The sequence below is a fragment of the Bos indicus x Bos taurus genome, chromosome 5, assembly GCF_003369695.1.
Source record: "Bos indicus x Bos taurus breed Angus x Brahman F1 hybrid chromosome 5, Bos_hybrid_MaternalHap_v2.0, whole genome shotgun sequence".
NCBI classification, from domain to species: Eukaryota; Metazoa; Chordata; class Mammalia; order Artiodactyla; family Bovidae; genus Bos; species Bos indicus x Bos taurus.
The window spans coordinates 92,305,859-92,332,216 of record NC_040080.1 but is presented as its reverse complement, the minus strand read 5'-3'; the positions used below and the strand labels follow the sequence as shown (position 1 = coordinate 92,332,216).

Genomic DNA, 26,358 nt, shown 5'->3' with positions numbered 1-26,358 from the left:
CCCCCCAAATCCAGTAGAGATAAAGTCCTTCAGGGGGATTCCTGGTCTAGGTGGGTTCCAGTGACCCAGAAGACATGACTCTGCCAGGAAGCAAAGTACCCTGCGATGTTGTGGGAACCTGGCAGGTTCATGCAGCTTTCTGTTTCACCCAGTTTCACTTCCTGCTTCTCCTCTGGGCCTTGCACAATGCTGGGAGGCAGCCTGGGAAAGTGCTGCTCTGATGGTGGAAGGAACGCTCGAGAAGCTGACCAGGGAGGCTGTGCTGGGGCATTTCCAGTAGGAGGGGAGGAGGCTGTTTCCTTCACCTCCTGTAGAGAACTGAGGGTCCTTCTCCATGCCATCCCAGGGCCGAGGGATGCAAGACCAGGTCTTTCCAAGTTTGGGGCTGTCGTGTTCCCTAACCTGAGCCCCGCGCCTCACCTCCCAACCCTTAGGCCCTACCTCCAACCCAACTGCCCTCCAGCCCATCCACCCACTGAGGGCTCGGGTAACCTCCTCAGCTCATGGACATACGCCCTGGAACATCAAAAATTTGATATTTCCAAATGGTGAACTTTCCATGTGTTTCTCTACAGCCATCAGGTTCTTCCTAGACACATATACTCTGGGGTCTGGCCAAACATGTGGGACTAGGAAGGCCACACAGGGGCCCGTGGGGGAAGAATCTGGGTGCTGGAGGCTTGTTGGTTAGAGCCAGATTTCTTCTGAGCCTTGGATGCCCTGCAGGAAGCTCCCTCGGACCCTCTCAGCCCTGGGGAGAGAAGGTGAAGCCACAGAGCAGGTGAGTGGCTGATTCGCCTGCCAGACGACCCAGGGTTGTCTGAGCCCAAGGATGGCCAGAGGCATCGGTTAAGACAGGAACTGGAGCTTGCAGAATTAGACTAGGAAACATTTCAGATACTCTTGGCCTCAAATAAAGTTATTTTCAAATTTCCATCTTGCAAATTGCCAGGGGCTGGGGCATAAGGAGTACAAGACACTGATGAACAGAGTTCTGACACAGGCTGAAATTTCAAAGAACTTTAGAGCTGAAAAAACTTCTAAGGACATCAGGACAAAACCTTTCGATATAGAGATGAAGAAACAAAGGTCCTGGTTCAGGGAGGGCCTCCTTTTTGTCGCATAGAGCAAGCACCCGGACCAGACTCTGGGTCTTCTGACTCCCAGATGGGCCTTTCCCCAGCCATGCTTGGCCCCAACATCCTCTCGTTTATTCTGGAAGTCCTGGGCCTTGCCCATCTGCCCTGCCACTTCTCCACTGGCCACACCCACAGCAAGACTCCTTGGGTTTCATGTCACAATAAGTCAGCTAGGAAGGGGTGGGGGAGGGGCTGAGGATCAGGCTCCACCTCTGCGGGGCGGAGGCTGCGGGGGCTGGGGGGGTGGGTCATGTCTAGAAGACAGGGGCCCAAGGTGGCCTAGAGCTGAAATACAAACCCACAAAGAAAAGCTGATGGGCCCTGGGTGTTTGGGGCTTGGGCCAGAGGCTGAAGCCTGGCAGGGCAGGGTGTCTGCTGAAGGCTGGACAGGGCTCTGAGCCACGCTGGCAGCTCCAGTGGGGCAGTGGGGTTGATGGAGGGCAGGGGGTAAAGTGCAGGTCCAGGCTCTGGGCCCAGGAGGGTTCCCTGGATTGACCACTGTGGCTCTGGGATCTCTTGCATCCTGTCCTGAGGGTGGTAGGGGGTGCGTCCAGGGCATGTCAGGTAGGGAGGGAGCCAGGCGGCAGAGAGCCTGCTGCCTGGAGCAGGCCAGACGGTGGGGGATCGGGTTTCAGCCCAGCTGTATTTTTGGCTGGATGGGCTGGGGGCCGAGTCGGACAGGCACAGCTGCCCATAGAGGGGCACCCCCCTCCCCAGCATACACACTCACAGAACGGCTACCCAGGCAGGCTGCCATCCACCAGCCACCCCACAAACACTGCAGGCAGAGGGGAGTCAGGCTTCAGCCCCATGGCTAGGGAATAACTTTGGGCTTCTGGAGACCATTGCTGAGTTTCTGTAGTGTCTTCTTGATCCGCAGTGCAGTGAGGCGGGCAGAGGGGTTGGGGTACCAGCACTCCCGCATCATCTGAGCCAGGCCTGAGAGGACCTGGGTGGGGGGAGAGTGAAGGAGAGGAGAGGAAGCAGAGACATGGGTCAGGGACCGTGGAAAGGAAGAGACAAGGAGGATGCCCAAGTGAACAGAAAAGTCGAGAAGAGGGAAACGAGAGTGTCGAAAAGGAGAGGAGAGACAGCAGTGGTGAAAGGGAGATAGTGGGAACAGGGCAAGGATGAGAAAAGAAAGACAAAAATGGAAGAGAAAGGGAGTGGAGTGAGAAGGGGATAGAGAAAGGTAGGCAGGATGGAAAGAGAGATGTAACTCAGGCTGTCACGGACACCCTCCGGTGAGTACCCCCACCCTCGCTCCACCAAGACCCAAGAGAGGGGAGAGCTCAGGCCTTGGGACTCTCACATCCCCGCTCTGAGGCCAGACCTCACTGCAGAAGGCAGTGGCTCCCAGCACCTCCACCAACCCTGGCCTGCTCCTGTGGACACTGGGAGATTGGGTGGTGGGTGCTGCCCTCAAAATGCCTGTGTCCAGGAAGCTCAGTGGTCGCAGAGTGAGCCAGCCTCACCTCTGCCTTGGAACTCAAGCCAGTTCCTGGCAGGGACTGTATGTGTGTGTGCATAGGAGTGGCTTTTTGTGGCTCTGTAATGTTGTGCAGAAATGTACATGGCTCTGTGTATATATACATGTATACACATATCAGTGTTCAGTCATTCATTCCATAAACATTGCTTGAGTACCTAGTGCGTGCCAGGCACTGTGACAGGGAACAAGGAGAAAAGTGCCAAGAGAGACAAAAGGTCTTTTTCTCTGTCATCATGGGGCCAACATGCACGTGTGTGTACTTGTGAGTGTGTGCATGTGTGTGTACCTGTGAGTGTGTGCATGTGCGTGTACCTATGAGTGTGTGCATGTGCGTGTACCTATGAGCGTGTGCGTGTGTGTGCATGTGCGTGTCCCTGTATGTACATGTGTGTGTGTTTGTACAGAAGTGTGTATATGCCTATATTTGCCTATATATACGTATGTGTGCATTCTATATAAAGTATGGGGAGTGCTTTGAGAAAAAAGAACAACAACAGTAACTTCACAGCAAAAAATAGCAGAGAACCTCTGTCTTTGCAGGCAAGGTGAAATGTTCTAAAAAAATCCCAGAATAACCAGAGGGTCTCTGGAGGTCCACAGGCAGGAATGTGGGAGGGAGTACCCAGAGAGGTCCCCTGGGATCTGTCCCCTAGAGCCTACCCAGGGGAAGCAGAGGCCAGACACGAGTTCCTCAGCCCAGAAACCCCAGTGCTGAGCCACCACCGCACACCATCCCAGCACCCCCAGGGGCCTCACCGGGTCTGCAGCCAGCCGGTTGGGGATGGTGGGGGTCTGCTGGTCAACACACACCACCTTCTTCATGTCCTCAAAGCTGGGGTCATTGGGCACCACATCATAGAAGGGTGGCCGGTAGTCCTCCACAATGCCTGGGGATGAAGGACAACGGGACAGTCACTTGGGACCGCAAACAGGTCCCATACCACCCAGAAGTGAGCTTTGCCTACACTCAGTCCCAGGGTCCAGGAAGCCAGCTGCCTGCCCATGCTACCTCTGAGAGGGACACCATAATATAATAAATATATTTATAAACAATAATTACTGCCATTTATCTTACACTTACCAAATATGCCAGGCATTGTGCTATAAACACTTTACATGCATTATCCTGTTAGTCTTCACAGCAACCCGACGACCCATTTTACAGATGAAGAAACTGATGCTCAGAGAAGTTAAGCCCAAGGTTACACAGCTTGTAATGGCAGAGTTGAGAATTAAACACATTGCATTCGTAGGACAGACCTTGTTCCAGTCTTTCCACAGCTGCCTCTAACCCAGGGTCTGGGTACTGCTTCCAGGCCCCAACTATCAGAGATGCCCCAAAATATCTAATGTTTACCAAGCAATTACTATGTGGCAGGCACTGTCCTAAGCGCATGGCATTAGATCCTCACAAAACAACCCTATCAGATGAGGAAGACTATTAGCTCCAGTTTATAAGCAATGAAGGGGCTCCCAAGTCACACTAGTGGTAAAGAACACATCTGCCAATGCAGGAGACATTAAGAGACTTGGGTTTGATCCCTGGGTCAGGATGATCTCCTGGAGAAGGGCACGGCAACCCACTCCAGTATTCTTGCCTGGAGAATCCCATGGACAGAGGAGCCTGGCGGGCTACAGTCCATGGAGTTGCAAAGAGTCGGACAGGACTGAAGCGACTTAGCACACACACACACAATGAAATTCAGGCCAGATTCAGGCCCGAGAGGTTAAGAAGCTTGTCTAAAATCACACAGATAGTAAGTGACAGAGCTAGGAGTTAAGCCTAGGAAGTCTTACCAAAGCCCATGCTCTTGACCTCCAAGCTACACTTAAGGGAGGGAGGCAGACTGCTGGGTGAGGATGTAGAATGAGGAGAAGGGGAAGAAAACACATCTTCTAAGGGAAGGAGATTTACCCAGGTCCAGATCACATCCACCCAGTCTCAGGGGTGGCACAGGCCTCTGCTGACCCTCCCAGCCAGCAGCACCCCTCCCCTCATCATCCCAAGTGTGCCATCCTGAGCAGGATCTTTCTGAAGATGATGCTGGTGGAGCGGCAGTCACTGGGCCAGAAGAGGCCAGACCCCAGAAAAGCACCTTAGGCCCCACCCTTCTTCCAGCCCGAGGCTGGGGGCTGCAGCCGCACAGAACAGCCACAGCCTCGGGAGAGCCCGAGCCAGCTGTGCTCCCCGTGGCGGGCGTCCAGGCCGGCCCCTGTGCTGCTTGAGCCCTAATCAGTGCTGCACAGAGGCCTGAGCGTGTCTAATGGGCCTTTAATCAGCGCCGGGGCTGACACCAGATTACAGTGTTTATAATGCGCCGCGAATCTGTGTGGAGCTGACAGAGCTTCCCTCCTCCCCAGGAGTCTGCAATCAGCCTCCTCTTCAGCCCAGGCTGCTCCAGCCTTCCTTTCCTGCCTGTGGCTGGCTCCAAGGGGCCTCAGTTGCTTCCAGGTGCCCCCTTTACCAGCCCCAACCTCTGGAGTTTGTGTCTGAAGCTGAGCCCAGCAAGAGGGTGGTCCCCAACCTGTCAAGACTCCTGGCAGCCCCTCTCCGTGGACAGCCTCCACAAAGACTGACCAGCCTCCCTACCTGGTCCCATCCACCCCAGGACTGGGAGGGCACCAGCCACAGGGCAGGCCCTCTATATGGGACCATGAAGAATGAGGTCCCTGTGCCTGCTCCCCTCCAAATTTCAGTTCTCTGTAGCACCCATGGTAATAATGAGGCAATAGGGACTTCCTTGGCGGTCCAATGGTTAAGACTCCACTCCCAGGGCAGGGGGCACTGGTTTGATCTCTGGTCAGGGAACTAAGATACTGCATGCCGCACAGTACAGCCAATAATAATAATAGTAGTAAGGCATCAATAAGCAGGAAGTGCAGGCACTATCACATCCCTCATTTCTGTGGAAACAAGGACCAACGGGTGGAAGTAGCACAGTAATAAAGAGCACTGGTCCTGAGAGTCAAATTGCCTGGTTTCAGACCCCCATGCTGCCTCTAGCCAGTTGTAATTCTGTGCCTCAATCCCCTCATCTGTAAAATGGGGGTGTTGCTGTGTCAAGTATTTGTCATTACAACAACAATTGCCACCAATATTTACTGAACTCCACAACAGTTCCAGATACTGCCCTGATTACCTTATTTGGATTATCTCAACAACTGGAAATTATTTTTCTTCTCATTTTACAAATGAGGAAACTGAGGCACAGAAAAGTAAAGTACTCTGCACATGGCAAAAAGCAGGAACTGAGTCTGATTTCCCACCCTTGCTCTTAACCACTAAAGCATACCACCTCCCTGCCCACACAGGACAATTCAATAAGATAATACATGTATACAGCATGGCATCTGGCACGTACTGAAACTCAATAAACGTTAGCTGCTATTAATACTTCTGTTATTATCAATTACCCAAGATTTCACAGCCAGAATCAGACTCAGATGAACCTGAAAAGGTCACTCAGCTGAACCAGCTGGTGAGTGACAGTAAAGGGAATTTGGAAGGTCTGACCACAAGCCCCTCAGGCCACGGGCACCAGCTGGTGGCAGGAAGCCCCGTCTCCCACCTGTCTGCCTGGGTATCCACCTGCCCTGTTCCCCTGCTCCACCCTGTGCAGTGAGGTGCCGGAGGCTCACCATTGACAATGGTCCGGCGGGTGATCTCCCACAGCACTAGGCCAAAGGCCCAGATGTCCGTCCACTTGTAGGATTCGAAGCAGTCGGTTCGGATCTGCTCTTCCAGCACCTCAGGGGCCATGTACCGCTTGGTGCCCACTCGCGGGTTGTTGCCAATGTCCAGGTAATCGCTACCCTGAGAGTGCATCACAGCCAGGCCTGTGGGCACCAGGCCTGTCACTGCTGCTGCTCACCCAGGCCCACAGATAGGGCGGCCCTGGGGAGGCTGGAATCCCAGCGTGAGGTGAGAGGGCGACAGACGGCAGGACACAGAGGGGCTGGCACATGGAGCCCGCCCTGAGCTGGGCTGGGAGCCAGCAGCCACGGGAGAATAACTGTCCCTGTCATACTTGGCCTGCGTGGTGCTCTCTAGGCGTAGGAATCCGGTGAGATGCGAGTAGGCAAGGCAGGCATATATTTCAGAACTGAACCCCAACGCACGGTGACAGCGAGCGCTGTGGTCAGCAAAGCCGGGATGAGAACCGAGGTTGCTGGCTCCCTGCCCCTTTCTCCCCACACCTGGAGCCTGGCTGAAGTGGTGGAAGGAGTCTGGGCTTGAAAATAGTGTTCAAGCCGCTGGTGGGGTGTGGGGTTCTTGTGGAGGTGAGACGAGAACACACACACACACGTCTGCAAGTTTTAAAATGCCAATCAGTGTACACACACACACACACACACACACACACACACACAGGAGGTGAGATGAGAACATACACACGTCTGTAAGTTTTAAAGCGCCAGTGTGTAGACACACCCCCCCACACCTCCACACACACCCACCCACACCCCTGTGAGTTTTAACGCGCCAATCAGGCCACTGAAGCCAGGCATCCAAACAGGCGAAGGCAGAACCGCGTGGAGAGGAAGGGCGCACGGACTCCACCCCCTGCCAAGGGCTCGCCCCTCCGCGCTCACCCAGGTCGGCGATGCAGCACTGCAGGTTGCTCTTGACCAGCACGTTGCGGCTCTTGAGGTCGCGGTGGGCGATGGCCGGTTTGCCCTGCGTGCCGAAGATCTCCACGTGCAGGTGCGCCAGGCCGCAGGCCGCGGACACGGCTAGCTTCAGGGCCAGCTGAGGCTCCAGCGTCTGCCTCTGCAGAAAGTCGTAGAGCGAGCCGTGCTCGTGGTAGTGCGTGATGAGCCACAGCTGCGTGCTCGAGTTGCGGGAAGTCATGTCCGAGGCGATAAAGCCTGTGGGCGGAGGATCAGGTGGCTCACCGCCGGGCTAGGGATGAAGGAGGCTGGACCAGTCAGGGTCGGGGCTGGGGAGACAGGCTGGAGAGGTCAGGGCAAAGCTGGGAATGGGGTGGAGGCTGGTCTGGCTTAGGGCAGAGAGGAAGCTGGAGTCAGAAGCTGGGGCCGAGCCCCGCTGGGAGCCCTTCAAGGTTAGGTCAGTGTTCAGAGGCGGGGTCGTGGGGCAAGGCGATGAGAACCCCGGGTCTGGCCCAGCGCTCCCTGCCCCATCCCCGCTTGCCTAGGATGTTGTCGTGTCTGAGCAGCACTGTGTTGTAGATCTCAGTCTCCCGGAACCAGGACTGTTCATCTCTGGAGGAGAAGATCTTGACGGCTACGCTCTCACCATGCCACAGGCCCCGCCACACCTCACCATAGCGGCCCTTTCCTGATCCAGCAACCAGGGAGGAGGGAGGGGGGATCACATACTGAACACACAGAGCCCTTGGGCACAGTCACCCTCAGAAGAGGCCCCCCTCACATTGCTGCCCTGGCTCCGACTGCAGAACCTCTGAAGATTCTGTTTAATTGAATTCAGACCCACACACCTCTGGCAGGCCACCTCCATTTGCCTCTTGCTCCACCCCAGCTCCTGGCCAAGGATCAGGCACTGCCTCATCTCCAACCCCCTCCCTGACTGGCAGAATTCCTGTTCTGACCCAGGCCTGGCCCCACCTGTGACTCCCTCACCCCTCTAAGCTCACTGGGAGCACTTGGTCCCCATCCCCTGAGCTCACCCACTGCTCACCCACACACTCCACCAGGGCGACCTGTCGAGCCACTGTCCTCTGCACCAGGAACGGGAGCCCTGAGCCACTGCCCGTGGTACAGTCACTGTCCAGGAGGTCCTGGGAGTACCGAGAGGCCGCTGAGGGGCAGCCCCCACCCACCAAACCCGTTTCTCCCTCCTCAACCTGGGCCCCACTGCCTCATCTCACCACACTTCTCACTCACAAACCCCTCCCGCCCAGTGCCCCGCCAAATCTCTGAGTGCCCGCCACGTGCCTTTCTCAGCCACCTGCCACTCTGTGCCCCCTCTGACTCTGTGGCTCCTGTCTACCCCCCACCACCCGGTGTCCCAGGTCCCCCAGGCCCGCACCCCCAACATGCTGTCCCCCTGCTCAGATGTCTTCAGGATGAGGCTGGACTCGCCCAGCTCACTGTTCGCGCCCCGCTGCTTCTCCTTCCTCCGCCGGACATGCCACAGGCCCAGGGCACCCAGGGCCACAAGCACTAGAAAGGCCAGCACGGGGCCCAGGATCAAAGGCAGCTGGCCATCTCCTTGAGGCTGCTCCGGAGGAGTCTGGGTGGCTGGCGGAAGAGGGATACTGAGGCCCAGCTTCCACCAGGCCGGATGCCCCCCACCTTGCCGCTCTGCCAGTCAGACCCCGGGGGCCCTGCCTCCCCCACCCTCCAGACCAGAGCATGAGAGGCAAGCAGGGCAGGGAGGGCAGAGTCAGAGAAGCCGGGGAGGGGTTTCCGGGGCAGCCAGACATACCTTCTAGCGTCAGGGACACGTTGTGGTTGCATAGGGGGCTGTAGCAGCAGTAGTGGTTGACGAACTCCGTGGGGCGCGCCCTACAGACCTCTGGGTGCATGTTCCCGCAGCCCCGGTATTCCCGGAGGTGTCCATCCTCCCACACCAGCACGACTGTACACCAGGACCCCTGGCAGGTAGGCCCCTTGCAGTGTGGGTTCTCACACGTGCAGGTCACCAGCGGGCCCCGAGAGGGTTTCAAGGGGTCACCTGAGGGACACACTGGAAGCTCAGCCACTCTGGGCCCAGCTCTCCAAGAGGAGCCTAACCCCAAAGTCTGCCCAACCGCCCCCTCCCTTCTGAGCTCTCAAACCAGCCCTTTGAGGTCCCAGTCCTTTAGTTCCATCCTCAGCCTTCCCTCCAGTGACTTATCTCCACCAGGGCCAGCTGCGACCTTGAGAACCAGGCTTCTCTCCCCTCCCTGATCCTTGGACCTCCCCTCCCAGTTCCAGGCCCAGCAGGGCCCCCAGCCCCAGTGCTAAGAGCTCTCCCAGGCCTCCTCTGCCAACAGCCCCACTGTCTGAATCCCCATACACATGTTCCCACCCTGGAGTCTGAAAGAGCTCCAGCCCGTTGGTTTGGATCAAGAGGCTAGTACAAGAGGGTTGGCGTAGCTGAGAGCTCAGTCTCACTGAGCCCTGTCTCCCCAGTCCCTCTCCTCCCAGCTCCTCAGACTCAGCCCAACAAGAGCTGAGCCCAGACAACCCTTTCTTTATCCCCTCAGGCCTCTGTTTCCTACCTGCTTCCCCAGTACTCACCCTGGGTCAGGCCCAAGGCTATCAGTAGCATCAGAAGCCTTCTCCTGGGAAGGTTCAAGGTCATGATCCCTGGAGAGGAGAAGGGGTGCAATAACATCTATGAAATGTGATTCCCCTCAGTGTTTTCAGCCACTGACTGTGGGTCCCTCCCACCCAGAGGAAATTGCTGGGAGTTTGTTTTTTTTTTTTGTAGGGGGGGAGGCAGGGAGGCCTCCTCCCTGCGTCTGGCTTTGGGGCGGGGCCTGCAGGGGAAGTCCTGGTTCACTTCCCCATGGAAACCATCCTGTTAGGGGTAAAGGGTGGGGAGCCATGTTTAAGTGACCGAGAGCTTGGGGGACTCCCAGCTGTCCTGCCGCTGAGTGCAGACTGGAGGGCGCAGAGGGCATGGGGCTGGGGTAGAAGGAGCATCTCTTCAGCAGTCCCCCACCCCTGTCTGTCCCTGTCCCTTGCCCACCCCTTCCCAGCCTCCACCCCTGTCCACCCCTTTCCCAGTGCCCCCCCGACTCAGGCCTGGCTGCCTCAAACATAAACAGGCTCCTGTCTTCACTTCCTGCCATTCAGGGTCCCGCCAAGCTGGGAACAGGAATCAAGATTGTTTAGATTGGGGTCTGGATAGAACAGGCAGGAGTCACGCACATCAGGGAGCTCAGGACATGGTCTCAGGGCAGGCTGGAGTCGCTACAGGGTCTGCAGGAGCCACCTGGGGCTGGAACACCCCCGTGACGGAATCCTCGTACACCCTGTGAATCACAGAGCCCAGTTCCTTATTTCAGAGAAGATGGGGATCAAGGCTCAGCCAGGAGAGCAGGCTTGTCCAAGGTCAAATGGGGTTCAGTGGCAGTGCTAGGAGTACAACCCAGGTGTCCAGACTCCCAGTCCAGTGCTGCTTCTACTCCATATCCCAATCTGGGGTGACAGCCCATGTCTGAGCTTGTGGGGTTCTATCAGCCATACCAAGCCTGGACAGTGCCAGGCCGCACTGTCTCTAAGGAACCTCCCTGCACCCTCATTAGACTATAAGATGTCCTCTCTGAGCCACTCCCCTGCTTCTCTCTGTCCTTGAGGTCCTGGGAAAGAGTGGGGGTAGGGCCAGTGATGTGGAAGGGAAGTGAAACATACTTAGACATTGAATGTTTGACCTTCTGTGGTTGGTTAAGATTGAATTTTTTCAAAAGTTTGGTGGGGATTATTAGGGGAGTAATTCTGGTCTATGATAGTCCCATCTCAAGTCCCAGACCAGCTAGTGCTTCAGAAGTGACCCCCATCTTCATCTCTCAAAGGCTTAGAATGAAAAGATTAGGGCTGAGGCTGCAGAAAGAAGGACCGAGGTCAGACAGCAAGAAGAACTTTCTGAATGGTGGCAAGTAGCAGGTGTGTGCCTGGGGAATGCCCAGGTAGGGGCAGCAGACATGAGGGAAGAGAACTGTCTTCTGGCGTAACATGGTAAGGCTGGAGGGCTGGGCATAGGGCCATATAGGCTGCAGAAGGCCCCTAGTCTAAGAATGATGCCAAATGAAGATCCATGATGCTGAGACTCTGAGGGCAGGATGACTGGGGGGTGGGGGGTGCCTCATGGGCCTCACTGACTGGTGGCAGCTCTGGTCTTCCTGCCTGGGCTTCCTCTGCCCCAGAGGCCCAGGGCTGGGGGAGGAAACGGAGCCCTGGTCTGCTGCAGCTGTGTCCCCAGCCTCTGCCTGACCTCCTGTCTCATGCCCCTCCCGCAATACAGTGGGGACTCTGGCAAGCACTCTGCAGTGGGACTGGTGGCTGGAGAAGGAACCCCAGACAAGCTGGCTTTGCCCACTGGGGTAAGGGCGGGAATCCATCCTTGGCAGTCTTTGCTCAGAAAGCAGCTAAAGGAGAGGGGATGAAGCAAGAAGGAAAACGTGGGTAACAATAAGGATGATAGCCAGCATCCTTCTAGAATCCTCTCCCCATGCTTTCCCTTCTCTGTGCTCCGGTGCACCCTCTCACTACCTATTAAGCAGCAGAATCATCTCAAGTGCTTCATTAGAAATGCACTCTCTTTGGTCTCACTCCTGCTCCAGATTCTGGTTCAGTCCATTGGGACCAGTAAGAAATATGCATTTAAAAAAATTTCCCCAGGGAATTCAGATCAGTTTGTGTGGGTACCACACTTTGAACTGGGTCCTATTCAACTCCATGCTGGAGTGGAGTACAGAGGGCAGGGATTCTAATTCCCATTCAGGGACCTCTCCCCCACCTGCTTCTACTGGGGAATGGACAGAAAAGGCTAAACACTGGAGCCGAGGACTTGGAGATGCTGCAGAGAGAGGGTGAGGCTTTGTTCAGGCCATCTCCAGCCTCTGGGGCCCAAGAACAGTGCAGGGAAGGCTTGGCAGCATTTGCAGAATCTGCCTCTGGTCTAAAACTGGGAATGCAGTGAAGGAAAGCTGTGACTGTCCAATTTTTTACTGGGCTCAGAGTAAGATTCAGTACAGGAGGATGCTGATCATCAGTCCCAACTCAGAGCTGACCCGGCATAATGCGCCCTGACACCTGACTCCAGAACAGACAGACTCCTGGGGGCTGGTAGACTCCTTTCCCACCTAACAAAACTTCTTGAATGATCTCCTGCTGACAGAAGCATCACAGTCTTTAGCCAGAAATCACAAATGCTAGACTAATTTAAAACATTAACTTAACCACTGTGAAATTCTTAGTAATGAGTTAGCCTTCTCTGAGTACTGCTTATGTGCTAAGTACTGAACTTTGATGGATGATCTCATTTAATCCTCACGACAATCTAATAGGGAAACGGAAGCTGGGGGATGTTAGGTTTCTTGCCCAGAATCACCATGTGCGTCTTGATCAACTTAAATTGCTGGTAATACATCCTCACTTGGTCATTTAATTTCTGCAGTTGTTTGGTGTTAGATAGGTCCCTCAAGGAGGAAAAAGAGCAAGTGGGGGTTGCATTAACCGACTGCAGTTGTCATCACCTGGCACCCAATATGCGTTTGTCTAGAAATCATCTATGTGCTATAGCCTTAGTCTTAGGTGGGGAGAACCAGAGTAGGGGTGTGCTCAGAAAGTGGAGGTCAGTTTCCTTCTCCCCAGCACACCCGGGGGATTGATTTAATGAGCTCCCATGAGTAGCAGTTTCTCAGCACAGCAGTACTGTCCTGGGGCTGCAAGTGCCTTGCTCTGTGTACATCAACAGGTCTTACCCTCACAGCAGACACCAGACTGAACTGCTCATTCTGGGTGGCCCCTTACCATCACAAAGCACTTTCCTCTGCATCACTTCATTAACCCTTCACAGTACTGGACTGGGATGTAGCATCAAGTAGGGAGTTTAGGATCTCAGACAGAATGCAAAGGCAGCACAGTGTAGCACAGGGGTCAGGTTGTCGTCTCTGGATCATATAGACCCAGGTTCAAATCCTGCTTCTACCACTTAGGGCTATGAGAGTGAGGGCAAGTTCCTTAACCTTTCCGAAGCTTCAGATCCCCTAGAAAATATGAGAATAATAACAGTGCTCATTTCAAGACTTTCCTGGTGGTCCGGCGGTTAAGGATCTGCCTTGCAATGGAGGGGACACAGATTCAATCCCTGGTCCGGGAACTAAGATCCCACACGCCTCTGAACAACTAAGTCCACTCACCACAACTACTGGGCCCACGGGCTCTAGAGCCCACCACAACGAGTTCACGTGCCTCAACGAAAAGATCCCATGTGCCACAATTAAGACCCAACATAGGCAAATAAATAATAAAAAATTATAATAGTGCTCATTTCATAGGTATAAGTGTACTAAGTGGTACGCCATGAGCACTTAACAAAAGTTACTAAAAACCCAACCATCCACGGAGCTTTGGACAAATGACTCACATCTGAATCTCTTTCCTCTTCTATAGGATGGACATAATAACACCTCTTGTCCTAGGTTGCGGCCAGGATTACTTGACAAAAATGTATTATACCTAAGTGTCCACATAGTAAGTACTCAATAAATAGAGGCTGTTTTTTAACTACCTGATGGGATGAAAAGACAAATAAACAGTCAGGGGTCAGGGATGTCAGACAGACGCTGACTTAGCCAGAAGCTGCCCATATAGAGAGGGTGAGAGCTATTGTCCACTATCTCCCTGTCCTTAGAAAAGAAAAGAAAGGGTGGGTGACCAGTTCAGAGATGGTCATAACAGCACTGGCCTCCAGGGCAGACTGAGAATCTGGGGTCCCAGACTGGAGGAAGAGTGGGATCACCTTTGACCTGGATCCTGAAAGAAGTCCATGGCATGGGGGCTATGCGACCATACAGGGTTGGAGCTGAGGTTTGGGGGAAGGGGCCAGAGTGTCAGATTCCTGTAGCAAGACCTGCAAGGGCTGCTCTGGGAAAGATGGGCTTCAAGGAGAGGCTCAACAGCGCTGGAAGTGGACACCCACCCCCAGGTCAAGCCAGGAGCCTGGAAGGACATGTGACCCCCTTCTCCCTAAGTGAAGCAGGGTGGGTATCTTTCTGCCCATTTTATGGATGAGGATAGGAAAACAGCGAAGCTAAGTGGCCCCAGGAACAAAGTTTTCTGAATCCCAGTTCAGGTTCGATCCAATCCGCTGCAGTCTTAGGTGGGGTGATGGGCAGATGTTCGCGGAGGGCGAGGGGCAGCTAGCCCTACGAGGAGCTGGGCCTGACCCTACGGCCACCTCTCTGAGGGTCTCTCTGGGATCTGCCGTGGCAAAGGGCCCATTGGGGTAGGGGTCAGCTGCCCCCCTCACTGGACTTCGACTCACCTCTGGGCCTGCCTTGCGGTCGGCGGGGCGCGGACGTGCAGCGGGCGGCCTCCTCCCCTCCCCGGCGGCGGCCGCGGTCACACGACGGGCGCTGGACAGCGGGCCGGGGTCCGAGGTCCGGGCGCGGCCCCAGGCGGGGCTGGGGCCGGGGAGGGGCTCGCTCCGCGCGGCTGGCGCTGCGGCCTCCGGGGACTGGGAAAGGGGCCGGAGCAAAAATGTTTCTTATTCCAGCGTCTTCCTGCCTGGCCCGGCTCCACCACTCCCTCCTAATAAACCGTTTCCTATTGCCCAGCTAGCCGACGGCCGCCGGCTCGCCCCTATCCAGGGCTCAGGGCCGGACCCTCCCTTGCGCGCAGCAGCAGACCCCCTAGGGCGGCCTCCCCCTCGGCTGCCCCTGCCCCAGGATCAAGGCCGCGCCCCCGCCTCCAGCCTCCCACATCCGCCTCCCCGAGGGGGCGGGCCTTGGCCTTGGGCTGCAGGGGGTCTCGTGGGGTCCAGGCCCAGAGCCATCGGGGCCACAGCCGGGATGCGAGGCACCCTCCGTCGACCGGCCGGGGGAGGGGTGGAGGTGGAGGCTCCTCTCCCACCCGGAGCCGCTGAGGGATGCCGGGGAACCCCTGACGAGAAGCGGGCACCGAGGGAAGGACATGCGGGGTGGGCAGATGGAGAGAAGTTACCTGTCTTCCCACCCACAACTCCGGATCCTCCGCCTGCCTACGAGGCTCAGCAGCAAGGGCAGACGTTGGGGCTAGCAGCCTGAAATATTTTGGCTCCGCCCTCTGCCCCCCTCCCTCTGAGATTCCCTACATCGTCCAACTCCTTCAGCCTCCTCCCGGGGGCCCCTTCACCCCCTCTTGTTCCCTCCCCTCTTCCTCAGCCTCTATCTGCGCAGCGCTCAGTGCAGGGCAAACAGGCCCAGAAGCAGCAGCTGTGGGTCAGTGGTGACGGGTCTGAGTCCTTTTGGCAGCGCAGCTCAGTGACAGGGCCGCTTCTTCCCACCATGGGCGGCCAGAATGGAGTGAGAAGCCTTGGACTGCCCCCTTCGAGGCTGGCCCTTCACCCCACCAAATGGACCTCTAGATGTGGGGAGCCCCAGCTCCCTGGGGACATTGCTGGGACAAGGTGGAAAAGATGCGTTGGGGAGGGGAGTAGAATGGTTTCTCCCAGAGAGAGAAGCAAACCCTTCCTCCTAATGGCCTTCCCAGGGATCAGAGCAGTGACACTGTTGTCTTGCTTTGCTCCAACCACTGTGAGCACCTTGAAGGCAGCACTCCACTTTAGCCCTGTGCTATGCTTAGTTGCTCAGTCATGTCTGATTCTTTGCCACCCCCTAGACTGCAGCCCACCAGCCTCCTCTGTCCATGGGGATTCTCCAGGCAAAGAATAATGGAGTGGGCTGCATGCCCTCCTCCAGGGAATCTTCCCAACCCAGGGATGGAACCCAGGTCTCCAGTATTGCCGGCAGATTTTTTAGTGTCTGAGCTACCAGGGAAGCCCACTTTATCCCTAGCCTCTAGATTATCCACAAAGACTCTGAAATCTGAATCCGGACTAGTTGTGTAACCCTAGACAAGTGACACCTCTCCTAATTCTAACCCTCAGTCTCCCATCTGCTAAATGGGCATAATAAACAGTTCTGGTCTCATAGGGTGGCTGGGAGAATGAAGGGACATGATGCTTATCTTGGCTCACAGCAAAGACACTAGCTGGCTGAGACTGACACAGGCTGGCTAAGCCCTCCATCAGAGAGTATAATTAAGATAATGAATGAAAGGCTGGGGAGAAGATGGCCTCAGAGCTAGGTGGAAAGACATGGGTGTTAGAAGCAGAACAGACTTCTAAGGTGCCTTGCTCTAATATGGGGATTCTGTAAGATGGGCCAGGACATCTCCTCCAGCCACCCCCTCCACACACACACCCTTTGACAGGAATAGAGGCTGGGGGAGACAATGACTAAAGGCTCAGACAGGCATCAATTGTTGACTGACCTCACTTCCTCCGCTGAAACCCTCCCCAGCCCCCACCCACAGCAGCTTCACAGCTTGTGAGCATTGTGAATTCCAGAACCAAGGCACACCCAGACTTCAGTGTCAGGGCAGAACTGTGTCCTGCAGCCAATAGGAAGTACTATGGGATTACAGTATCTACTCTTTCAGATTATAGTAGCTGCTTCGGCACTCTATTAGCTAGAGAACTGGGAGTGTGGCTGGTGTCCATCCTTCATACCCACTCTCACCCATGCCTTGCTATGGCTTCTGGTAAACCCTTTTCAATCCCAACCCAGCGATATCTGTCCTGGGAGATAGAAGTGGGGGCTCCCCCAAGGAAAACATTCAGTCTGAAACACACACTGAGAACAGAAACATGGAGATGAACAAGAACTGAGCACTGCTGGGGAGAGTCGGGGGGGTGGGGCGCTTTATCTAGGAAGAGCTCATGAGACAGATAAAAGGAGAGTAGGGTTTGGAGGAGGAAGTCAGGGTCCGATGGGGGGTGGGGGGAATGGCTGTTCCTCAGTGCTGGAGTCTCCCTGCCTCTTCAGAGCATGGAGCCTTCTGGACTTTGTGTTCTTTGGGGCTTCTGGGGGACTCTGTGCTTCCCCTCCCTGGGGAATACATCAGAGGAGGGATGCAGAGTTGGAAAAAGCGCTGGAGACTCAACCCAATGAGGAAAGGGAAAAGGAATTACAGACTGTGTCCAAGTCTACAAGAATTAATTACTCAAAAGGACCAGCTGTTCCTTATATTCAGTGAGGACAGAACAAAAGGAAACAGGCCTGAAGGGCTAAGACTTATATTTAGACATTTAGAAGGATTTCCCAGCAGTGTGTAAAGCTGAGGCCCGGAGATCCTAGGAAGGGTAGGTGGGGGTGACCTCTCAAAGAGATTCTCACCTATGGAAGGCAGGAGATGTGGGCCTGGCATGAAGGCAGGGGATTGAACAGCCTGAACTTTCAGGATCAGCTGAGTACTGAGTTCAAGCATTGCTTCTGACACTAGGGCAGGGCCAACTTTGTGGGTGTCTAACCTTTGCATCTTTCATGCAAAGATGGGCTCAATAAAGGACAGAAATGGTAGGGACCTAACAGAAGCAGAAGATATTAAGAAGAGGTGGCAAGAATACACAGAAGAACTATACAAAAAAGATCTTCACAACCCAGATAATCACAATGGTGTGATCACTCACCTAGAGCCAGACATCCTGGAATGTGAAGTCAAGTGGGCCTTAGAAAGCATCACTACGAACAAAGCTAGTGGAGGTGATGGAATTCCAGCTGAGCTATTTCAAATCCTGAAAGATGATGCTGTGAAAGTGCTGCACTCAATATGCCAGCAAATTTGGAAAACTCAGCAGTGGCCACAGGACTGGAAAAGGTCAGTTTTCATTCCAATCCCAAAGAAAGGCAATGCCAAAGAAGGCTCAAACTACTGCACAATTGCACTCCATCTCCCATGCTAGTAAAGTAATGCTCAAAATTCTCCAAGCCAGGCTTCAGCAATATGTGAACCATGAACTTCCAGATGTTCAAGCTGGTTTTAGGAAAGGCAGAGGAACCAGAGACCAAATTGCCAACATCCGCTGGATCATCAAAAAAGCAAGAGAGTTCCAGAAAAACATCTATTTCTGCTTTATTGACTATGCCAAAGCCTTTGACTGTGGATCACAATAAACTGTGGAAAATTCTGAAAGAGATGGGAATACCAGACCACCTGACCTGCCTCTTGAGAAATCTGTATGCAGGTCAGGAAGCAACAGTTAGAACTGGACATGGAACAACAGACTGGTTCCAAATAGGAAAAGGAGTATGTCAAGGCTGTATATTGTCACCCTATTTATTTAACTTATATGCAGAGTACATCATGAGAAACGCTGGGCTGGAAGAAGCACAAGCTGGAAACAAGGTTGCCGGGAGAAATATCAATAACCTCAGATATGCAGATGACACCACCCTTATGGCAGAAAGTGAAGAGGAACTAAAAAGCCTCTTGATGAAAGTGAAAGTGAAGAGTGAAAAAGTTGGCTTAAAGCTCAACATTCAGAAAACGAAGATCATGGCATCTGGTCCCATCACTTCATGGGAAATAGATGGGGAAACAGTAGAAAGAGTGTCAGACTTTATTTTTTGGGGCTCCAAAATCACTGCAGATGGTGACTGTAGCCATGAAATTAAAAGATGCTTACTCCTTGGAAGAAAAGTTATGACCAACCTAGATAGCATATTCAAAAGCAGAGACATTACTTTGCCAACTAAGGTCCGTCTAGTCAAGGCTATGGTTTTTCCTGTGGTCATGTATGGATGTGAGAGTTGGACTGTGATGAAGGCTGAGGGCTGAAGAATTGATGCTTTTGAACTGTCGTGTTGGAGAAGACTCCTGAGAGTCCCTTGGACTGCAAGGAGATTCAACCAGTCTATTCTGAAGATCAGCCCTGGGATTTCTTTGGAAGGAATGATGCTAAAGCTGAAACTCCAGTACTTTGGCCACCTCATGCGAAGAGTTGACTCATTGGAAGACACTCTGATGCTGGGAGGGATTGGGAGCAGGAGGAGAAGGGGATGACAGAGGATGAGATGGCTGGATGGCATCACTGACTCGATGGACGTGCGTCTATGTGAACTCCGGGAGTTGGTGATGGACAGGGAGGCCTGGCATGCTGCAATTCAGAGTCGCAAAGAGTCGGACACGACTGAGTGACTGAACTGAACTGAACTGAACTGAACCTGTGCAGACCCACAGCGCCCTACACTGGGTTTAATGCGCTGCTGTTGCCATCTTAGAATTCTTACTCATGTTTGAACAGAAAGCCTAGAATTTTCATTTTGTACTGGGCCCTACAAAGTATGTAGCCAGTTCTGCACCAGGATGAGTAGGAAAGAAAAGCCAGGCATAGGAGGTAGGGGTGGGTGGGTGAGTGGGGGTTAGCAAAGGGTAAGGTGGGTTTGGTTTCATTTTAATTGTAGAGTGGGAAATTAAAGTCAGACAACCGAAGGATTTTTCAAATGTGAGAGACATGGAAACATTAGAACAGGGTACCAGAGAAGGAAGAACTGTGGGTCTCTTCACAGAAGTGGGGTGATCCCTGTGGATTCCATTTATCCACCTGCTCAGCACATAGGAGAGAGTCTCAGCTCTGTGGGCTTCAGGGAGAGGATGTTCCTCTTTGGGTCTCCTCCGCTGAGGCCAGAGGCACCATGGAGTCCTGGCAAGAGCGGTAACCCTGGGGGAGTGGGGCCTCAGTGCCAGCCTGACTTGGACTGGATACCCCCAAAGGCTTTTCCCAGCTGTGTGCTGTTTTCTTTGATTCTAAGTTTCAGAAAACCGCCCGCTCCCGGGATCTGACACCACAGCTCAGGTGAAAAGGCAGTTTGGCCAGTGCTAAGTTTGATGAGGGTGGGGCGGCCAGAGCTCTGCCCAGCACCTCAGGAAGAGGCTGGCAGACAGGGACCACAGTTTGTCACTGAGTCACCTTCCTCTTCCTCTCCAGCTCCTCCAGGATGTCCTCAGGATGGCTTTGTCCACCCATTGCCCACCCAGAGCCAGAACCCCAAAGATGACTCATCTCAGGAGAGAATCTCTTAAGAAACGAGAGCACATCAGGGCAGGAGTTTGTGACAAGATGGTGCCCGCACAATGCTAGAGGGACTGGGCTCTGTTAAGAGGCTGCCCCCGCACCATCTCTTGACAGTCCAGCCACCTGTGGATTGCCCCTTCCCATGAGCCTCCTTGAGGATGACTCTCCTCCACCCAACTGCCCATGTTGGAGGACAGCATCCAGCCTCAGAGTTGGAGGCCCTGTGTGTGAGCCTCAGGTTCCATATCTGTATGAAGGGGATGCAAACTTTGTCTCTACCACATTCTCCAAATAAAAGCAAAAGACCCAGGACTTCCCTGGTGGTCCAGTGGCTAAGACTCCATTCTCCCAATGAAAGAGGCCTAGGTTCAATCCTTGGTCAGGGAACTAGATCCCACGTGGTGCAACTAAGATCCAGGGCAGGCAAATTAATTAATTAAAAAAAAAAAAAAAAAGGCCTGTAAGCTTCATTTTCCAGATGTAAAACCCTCACAGACACCTAGTTTTGAGAGAGAGGAGCTGAGCTGTGGGGCAAGATAAACAGCATGAACAGAGAATCAGGAGGGTGGAGGCTTGGCTGTGTGGCAGGGAGGTGAATTTCCTTACCTGTTCAAATACCAGGGCTAAAAGTTGCCTCTTCTATGAATAGCACTCTGAGGAGTTGTTGTATAGATGAGTGTAGAGCCACTGCACAGGACTTTGAGGGATGAGGCAGCCATTCTGAAAGTAACTCAGGAAATCCCAAATAAGCACCAAGTAAATATGTTTTCTTTTTTAATTCTGCAGAAGAGTTTACCATGAGAAGCGACTCTCATCCCCAGGCTCTCCTGCTGGGGCCAAACCCTTCCCAAAGCTGTGTAGTTCTCTGACATTTACTTCGATCACTCTAAATAATATGCATACACTTTGTATCTCTAGTTTTTTTTCAAGTTTATTGAGGTATAACTGACAAATACAGTTGTAAGATATTTAAAGTATAAACACTGTAAATCAACTATACTTCAATGTTTTAAAAGATGCAAGATTTTTTAAAAGATATTTAAAGTGTACATCATGATGATTTGATATACATACTCATTGTGAAAGGATTCTTCCCATCTATTTAATCAACACATCCATCACCTCACATATTTATCTTTTATTTATTTCTTTTTTTGGTGAGAAGTTTTTTAGGTAAGTAAAATTTAAGTTCTATTCTCTCGGCTAATTTCAATTATCCAACACAGTATTAGGAACTACAGTTGTCACTGAGGGAAGGGTTCCTGTGCCCACTGTGCAGAAAACCCAACTCTGACAGTGGGAGTTTGCAGAAAAGTAAGGAATTATTGCAAGGCACCAAGCGAGGGACTGGAAGACAAGCCTCCCACTTGGTCTTTGAGTTAGGGGTTTTTTAAGGGGAAGAACAAAGAGGCTGGGATTAATCATCGTCTTGTGCCAGTTCTGTGACATTTCTTAATCGTAGTATTGAGATTCAGCATATCTCTGGTTTATGATTCTCTGGCCAGGTGGTTCATGGCTTTGGGGTTTGTTAGTTCATCTTGCCCTGTAGAAACAACCTGAGTTTGTACATTAATGATGGTATTTATATTAGCAGTTTTAGTCATGAACGATGTTACCAGCAACAGCAATTTTAGTCATCTGACTGGTTGATTGGTGTTCAGTTATCACAGGATTGTGGTCAGAGGGGACAAGAAAGAGAGCATTTTGGATAAAGAGATTGATCATAAACTTGGTAAGGGAACTCTGTTTTAGGGGGCCTTGGTGTCACAGTTGCCATGTTATACATTAGATCCTCAGACCTTATTCACCTTAGAGCTGAAAGTATGTATCCTTTATCAACCTCTCTCCATTTCTCCGCCCCTCCACTCTCAGTTTTTATGAGTTTGACTTGCTTTTAGATTCCACATGTAAGGCATCCCATGCAGTATTTGTCTCTCTGCTATCTCTAGATTTTAAAGCTTCAGAATTAGGTCACTTAGGTCCTCTTCCTTCTAATTATTGATAATATGTTATTCTTTTTGTAAATTTAACAATATACCTTTGTGCTTGGTCGCTCAGTCCTGTCTGACTCTTTGCAACCCCATGGACTGCAGCTCACCAGACTCCTCTGTCCATGGAGATTCTCCAGGCAAGAATACTGAGAGGTTGCCATGCCCTCCTCCAGGGATCAAACCTAAGTCTCCCACATTAGAGGTGGATTTTTTACCATCTGAGCCACAAGGGAAGCCCAATATACCTTTAGTTCCTGTTCTATTTGTATCACACAGTGTCTCTTGACTCTTCAATACGTCAGGAGAGTGAAGCTACAATTTTGCCACAATAAAGGAAGATGTGGGGACTTCTCTGGTGGTCCAATGGTTAAGACTCCGTGCTTCCATCGCAGAGGATGTGGTATAGAACCCTAGTCGGTGATCTCACATGCTTCATGGCGTGGCAAAGAAAAAAAGGGGAAGATGGGTCCACTGATTTTGGTTTGGGAGGATATTCCATCGAAACTCAGGACATGAAGATACCCCGTAGGTCTGGTTGAGCGTTTTGTATGCCACAGGAGTTCCCAGATCATCGAGGCTTTTGCCCACTCTAAACAGAAGCAGGGCCTGAGTTTGCTGGAGTGAGGGTGGGCAGAGTTGCCCAGCAAGGGGAAATGGGCCTGCCAGGCTCTTGAGTGGTATTAAGGGGATCCTTGCTGCCAGAAGAGAGAGTCTGAGGGGCTAAGGGAACCATTCCCAATGGGGAGGGCTTGGTATTTGTACAAGGAGGGGGGTCTCTAGGAGAAGGGGGAATCCTCTTTGTACAAGGAGGCTGGGAGAGAGATTGTTTGAAAGAGACGCTGAGTGGCTGGGTGAGGCCAGAGGCCAGCGGGACTTCCTTCAGCTCCCGCCACTCGGGTGGGTGGGACCGGATTGTTGGAGCGGGACACAGGAATCTGCCTTTGTTTCCAGCTGGAGGGGAAATGCCACAAATCCTGCCCCTTTCCTACCCCTTCCAGCATCCGTGCCCAGACGCTGCCCTTCCCAGCGCCAGGGAGCCTGGCACTGAGGGTTCCCAGCGACCTCTTGTCTCCAGGACTCCCTCATCTGCAGGTTCTGCCCCTTGTTCCCCAGGGCAGATCCCAGATGTAGGACGAAAGGGAGGGGCGTAGCCAAGACTGGTGTGGAGGAAATAACCATACAGCTGGATTTAGGCTTCATCTGCCCACCTCTCTCCTTCCCCTGAGAGGACCATGGATTTCACAGTTGAGGAAGGTACCCAGGTCTGTGGGGAGGACTTGAGGGTCAGGCTGGGACCTTCCTCGACCCCCCAACTCCCGCTCCCCACGGTTAGACAGACTCTGCAGCCTCCACCACAGTCACACAGGCCAAGTGTGGAGCCAGGTGGCTGGGGGACCACAAAGCGTTGGGGAGCAGTGGGGATCAGAAGGGGAGGGGTGGGCCAGGAACCTCAGGGAGTAGGGGGACCCTGCCTTTATTTTTTCCTTTGCCAGTGAGCAGATGTGTTTGTGCAGCTGTGTGATGGGGTGTTTATGTGTGCTTGTGTGGGTGGCTTCTCGGGTGTGACTAGGAGGTTGTGGACCAATGGGCCTGTGTATATTTCCATGCCTGTGTGCCCACAGGCCCCCGTGGGCCCCGGGTGACTGTGTGTCCACATGCGACATTGCCTGTGTGACTTCGAGTGATGCAGAGTCTATCCAGCCCCATGCCTTGCATGCAAATATTCCCTTCAGGTGTGGTGTCTTCCTTAAACTTGGGAAGCCATGGGCCCTCTGAGGCAGAGAGAGCATGACTGGCTGGTGACTGGTGGGGTGGATGATACATAGAAGATGTTTTCAACCGTTTGGAAAATAGGACAGCTGGAGAGGAGGGAATCCTGTCCAGGTGCCCCAAGTGGGGAAAAGCGGGACAGAAACCAATGAGCCCCAACTGGTCTCTCTGTCCTCCCCACATATATGCACTCCCTTGCCTTCTCTTGACCTAACAGGGGTCTCCTAGGCCGTTTTCTGAAATAACCAGGGACACTGCCACTCCTGGAACCAGGGCAGCCCCTGAAAAAAAGAGGGAGATGATAACGGCCCCTCTGAGCATCCCAGAGAAGGGTCAGATACAACTTAGCAACAGAACAAGCATCCCAGGCCTTGGTGGAACCTATACACATTCATTGAACCTGTATGGGTCAGGCCCAGAGCCAGGGGTGAGGAAGACAGATTGGTTTCTGCCTTTGCAGGACTGAGGGGAGGGTTTCCCAGGAGTCCCCACAAGCCTGGCTGACATCCCAGTGAGGACAGTCAACCTGCAGTCCTCTCTGGAGGAGCCAGTCTGCCAGGCTGGTGGGCCATGCCTGCTGCAGTGTTGGGAATGGGCTTAGGCTGCAGAGCTGCCTGTGGGAGAGCAGGTCTGAGAAGGTCATCTAGGAGAAGTGTGTGTTCTCATTCAAGGGCCACCAGAATAGTATCCAAGACTCGCAGGGGAGGCCATGGGGTTCCAAGGACACATCCACTGGCCCCCTCCACGGAACTGCCCCCTCGGCCACTTCCTTACCCATTGCCGCCCAGCGCAGTAACAAAAGCTGCTGTTTACCAGGTGCTGACTGTGAGCCAGGCCATGCTCTAAGCCTGGCGTGCCTCCCGCTGTTTAGGCTGCACAGCAACCCTGGGAAGTAGCGATTGGATATTATCACCACTGGATGTTACAAAGGAGGAGACCAAGGCTGGAGAGGACCTGGTCACAGAGATAAGAGGCCGGGCCAGGAGTCAAACCCAGGTCTGCGGGTCGCAGCAGGGCAGCTCTGATGTGGCCTGTGTTCTTTATCGCCAGGGGCCTTGTCCTGGGCTCCTTGGCCTCTGCTGGCGGGGACTCAGTTGGGAAGCGTCAGGAGCCCGGCTAAGGTGTGGAGAAGCTGGGATGCTAGTGGAGGGGTTGACTCAGGGCGGCACAGGTAGAGTGGCCCACTAGGCTTCTTTTCTCGCTGGTGACCTGAAGGGCTGTCAGGAGCTGCTAGAGGATTAGAGAGAAATGGCTTGACCTGGGACTCTGGCTTTCTAAGGCCCACTGGACTTCACATTCCAGGATGTCTGGCTCTAGGTCAGTGATCACACCATCGTGATTATCTGCGTCGTGAAGATCTTTTTGGTACAGTTCTTCTGTGTATTCTTGCCACCTCTTCTTAATATCTTCTGCTTCTGTTAGGTCCATACCATTTCTGTCCTTTATCGAGCCCATCTTTGCATGAAATGTTCCCTTGGTATCTCTAATTTTCTTGAAGAGATCTCTAGTCTTTCCCATTCTGTTGTTTTCCTCTATTTCTTTGCATTGATCGCTGAGGAAGGCTTTCTTATCTCTTCTTACTATTCTTTGGAACTCTGCATTCAGATGCTTATATCTTTCCTTTTCTCCTTTGCTTTTCGCTTCTCTTCTTTTCACAGCTATTTGTAAGGTGGAGATAGTAGAGGTGATGGAATTCCAGTTGAGCTATTCCAAATCCTGAAAGATGATGCTGTGAAAGTGCTGCACTCAATATGCCAGCAAATTTGGAAAACTCAGCAGTGGCCACAGGACTGGAAAAGGTCAGTTTTCATTCCAATCCCAAAGAAAGGCAATGCCAAAGAAGGCTCAAACTACCGCACAATTGCACTCATTTCACACACTAGTAAAGTAATGCTCAAAATTCTCCAAGCCAGGCTTCAGCAATACGTGAACCGTGAACTTCCAGATGTTCAAGCTGGTTTTAGAAAAGGCAGAGGAACCAGAGATCAAATTGCCAACATCCACTGGATCATGGAAAAAGCAAGAGAGTTCCAGAAAAACATCTATTTCTGCTTTATTGATATGCCAAAGCCTTTGAGTGTGTGGATCACAATAAACTGTGGAAAATTCTGAAAAAGATGAGAATACCAGACCACCCGACCTGCCTCTTGAGAAATCTGTATGCAGGTCAGGAAGCAACAGTTAGAACTGGACATGGAACAACAGACTGGTTCCAAATAGGAAAAGGAATATGTCAAGGCTGTATATTGTCCCCTGCTTGTTTAACTTCTACGTAGAGTACATCATGAGAAACGCTGGGCTGGAAGAAACACAAGCTGGAATCAAGATTGCCGGGAGAAATATCAATAACCTCAGATATGCAGATGACACCACCCTTATGGCAGAAAGTGAAGAGGAACTCAAAAGCCTCTTGATGAAAGTGAAAGAGGAGAG

At 52.9% G+C, this 26,358-nt stretch overlaps 1 protein-coding gene across 2 annotated transcripts; it reads right to left on the bottom strand.

Moving 5' to 3' along the window:
* Nucleotides 1–903: 903 nt before the first annotated feature.
* ACVRL1 (activin A receptor like type 1) lies at nt 904–14,938 on the bottom strand. Of its 2 annotated transcripts, none has more exons than XM_027542929.1 (10): nt 14,594–14,938; nt 9,838–9,906; nt 9,041–9,289; nt 8,642–8,853; nt 8,291–8,390; nt 7,784–7,930; nt 7,225–7,500; nt 6,271–6,468; nt 3,388–3,518; nt 904–2,088 (listed from the first exon to the last, which is right to left on the bottom strand). In XM_027542929.1, the coding sequence occupies exons 2-10, from the start codon at nt 9,899–9,901 to the stop codon at nt 1,954–1,956; spliced, it is 1,512 nt and encodes a 503-aa protein (XP_027398730.1). In that variant the 5' UTR covers nt 9,902–9,906; nt 14,594–14,938; the 3' UTR covers nt 904–1,953. The 2 variants fall into 2 exon arrangements, with proteins under 2 accessions (XP_027398730.1, XP_027398731.1); XM_027542930.1 differs by lacking the exon at nt 14,594–14,938 and adding an exon at nt 10,474–10,496.
* Between the last annotated feature and the right edge of the window lie 11,420 nt (nt 14,939–26,358).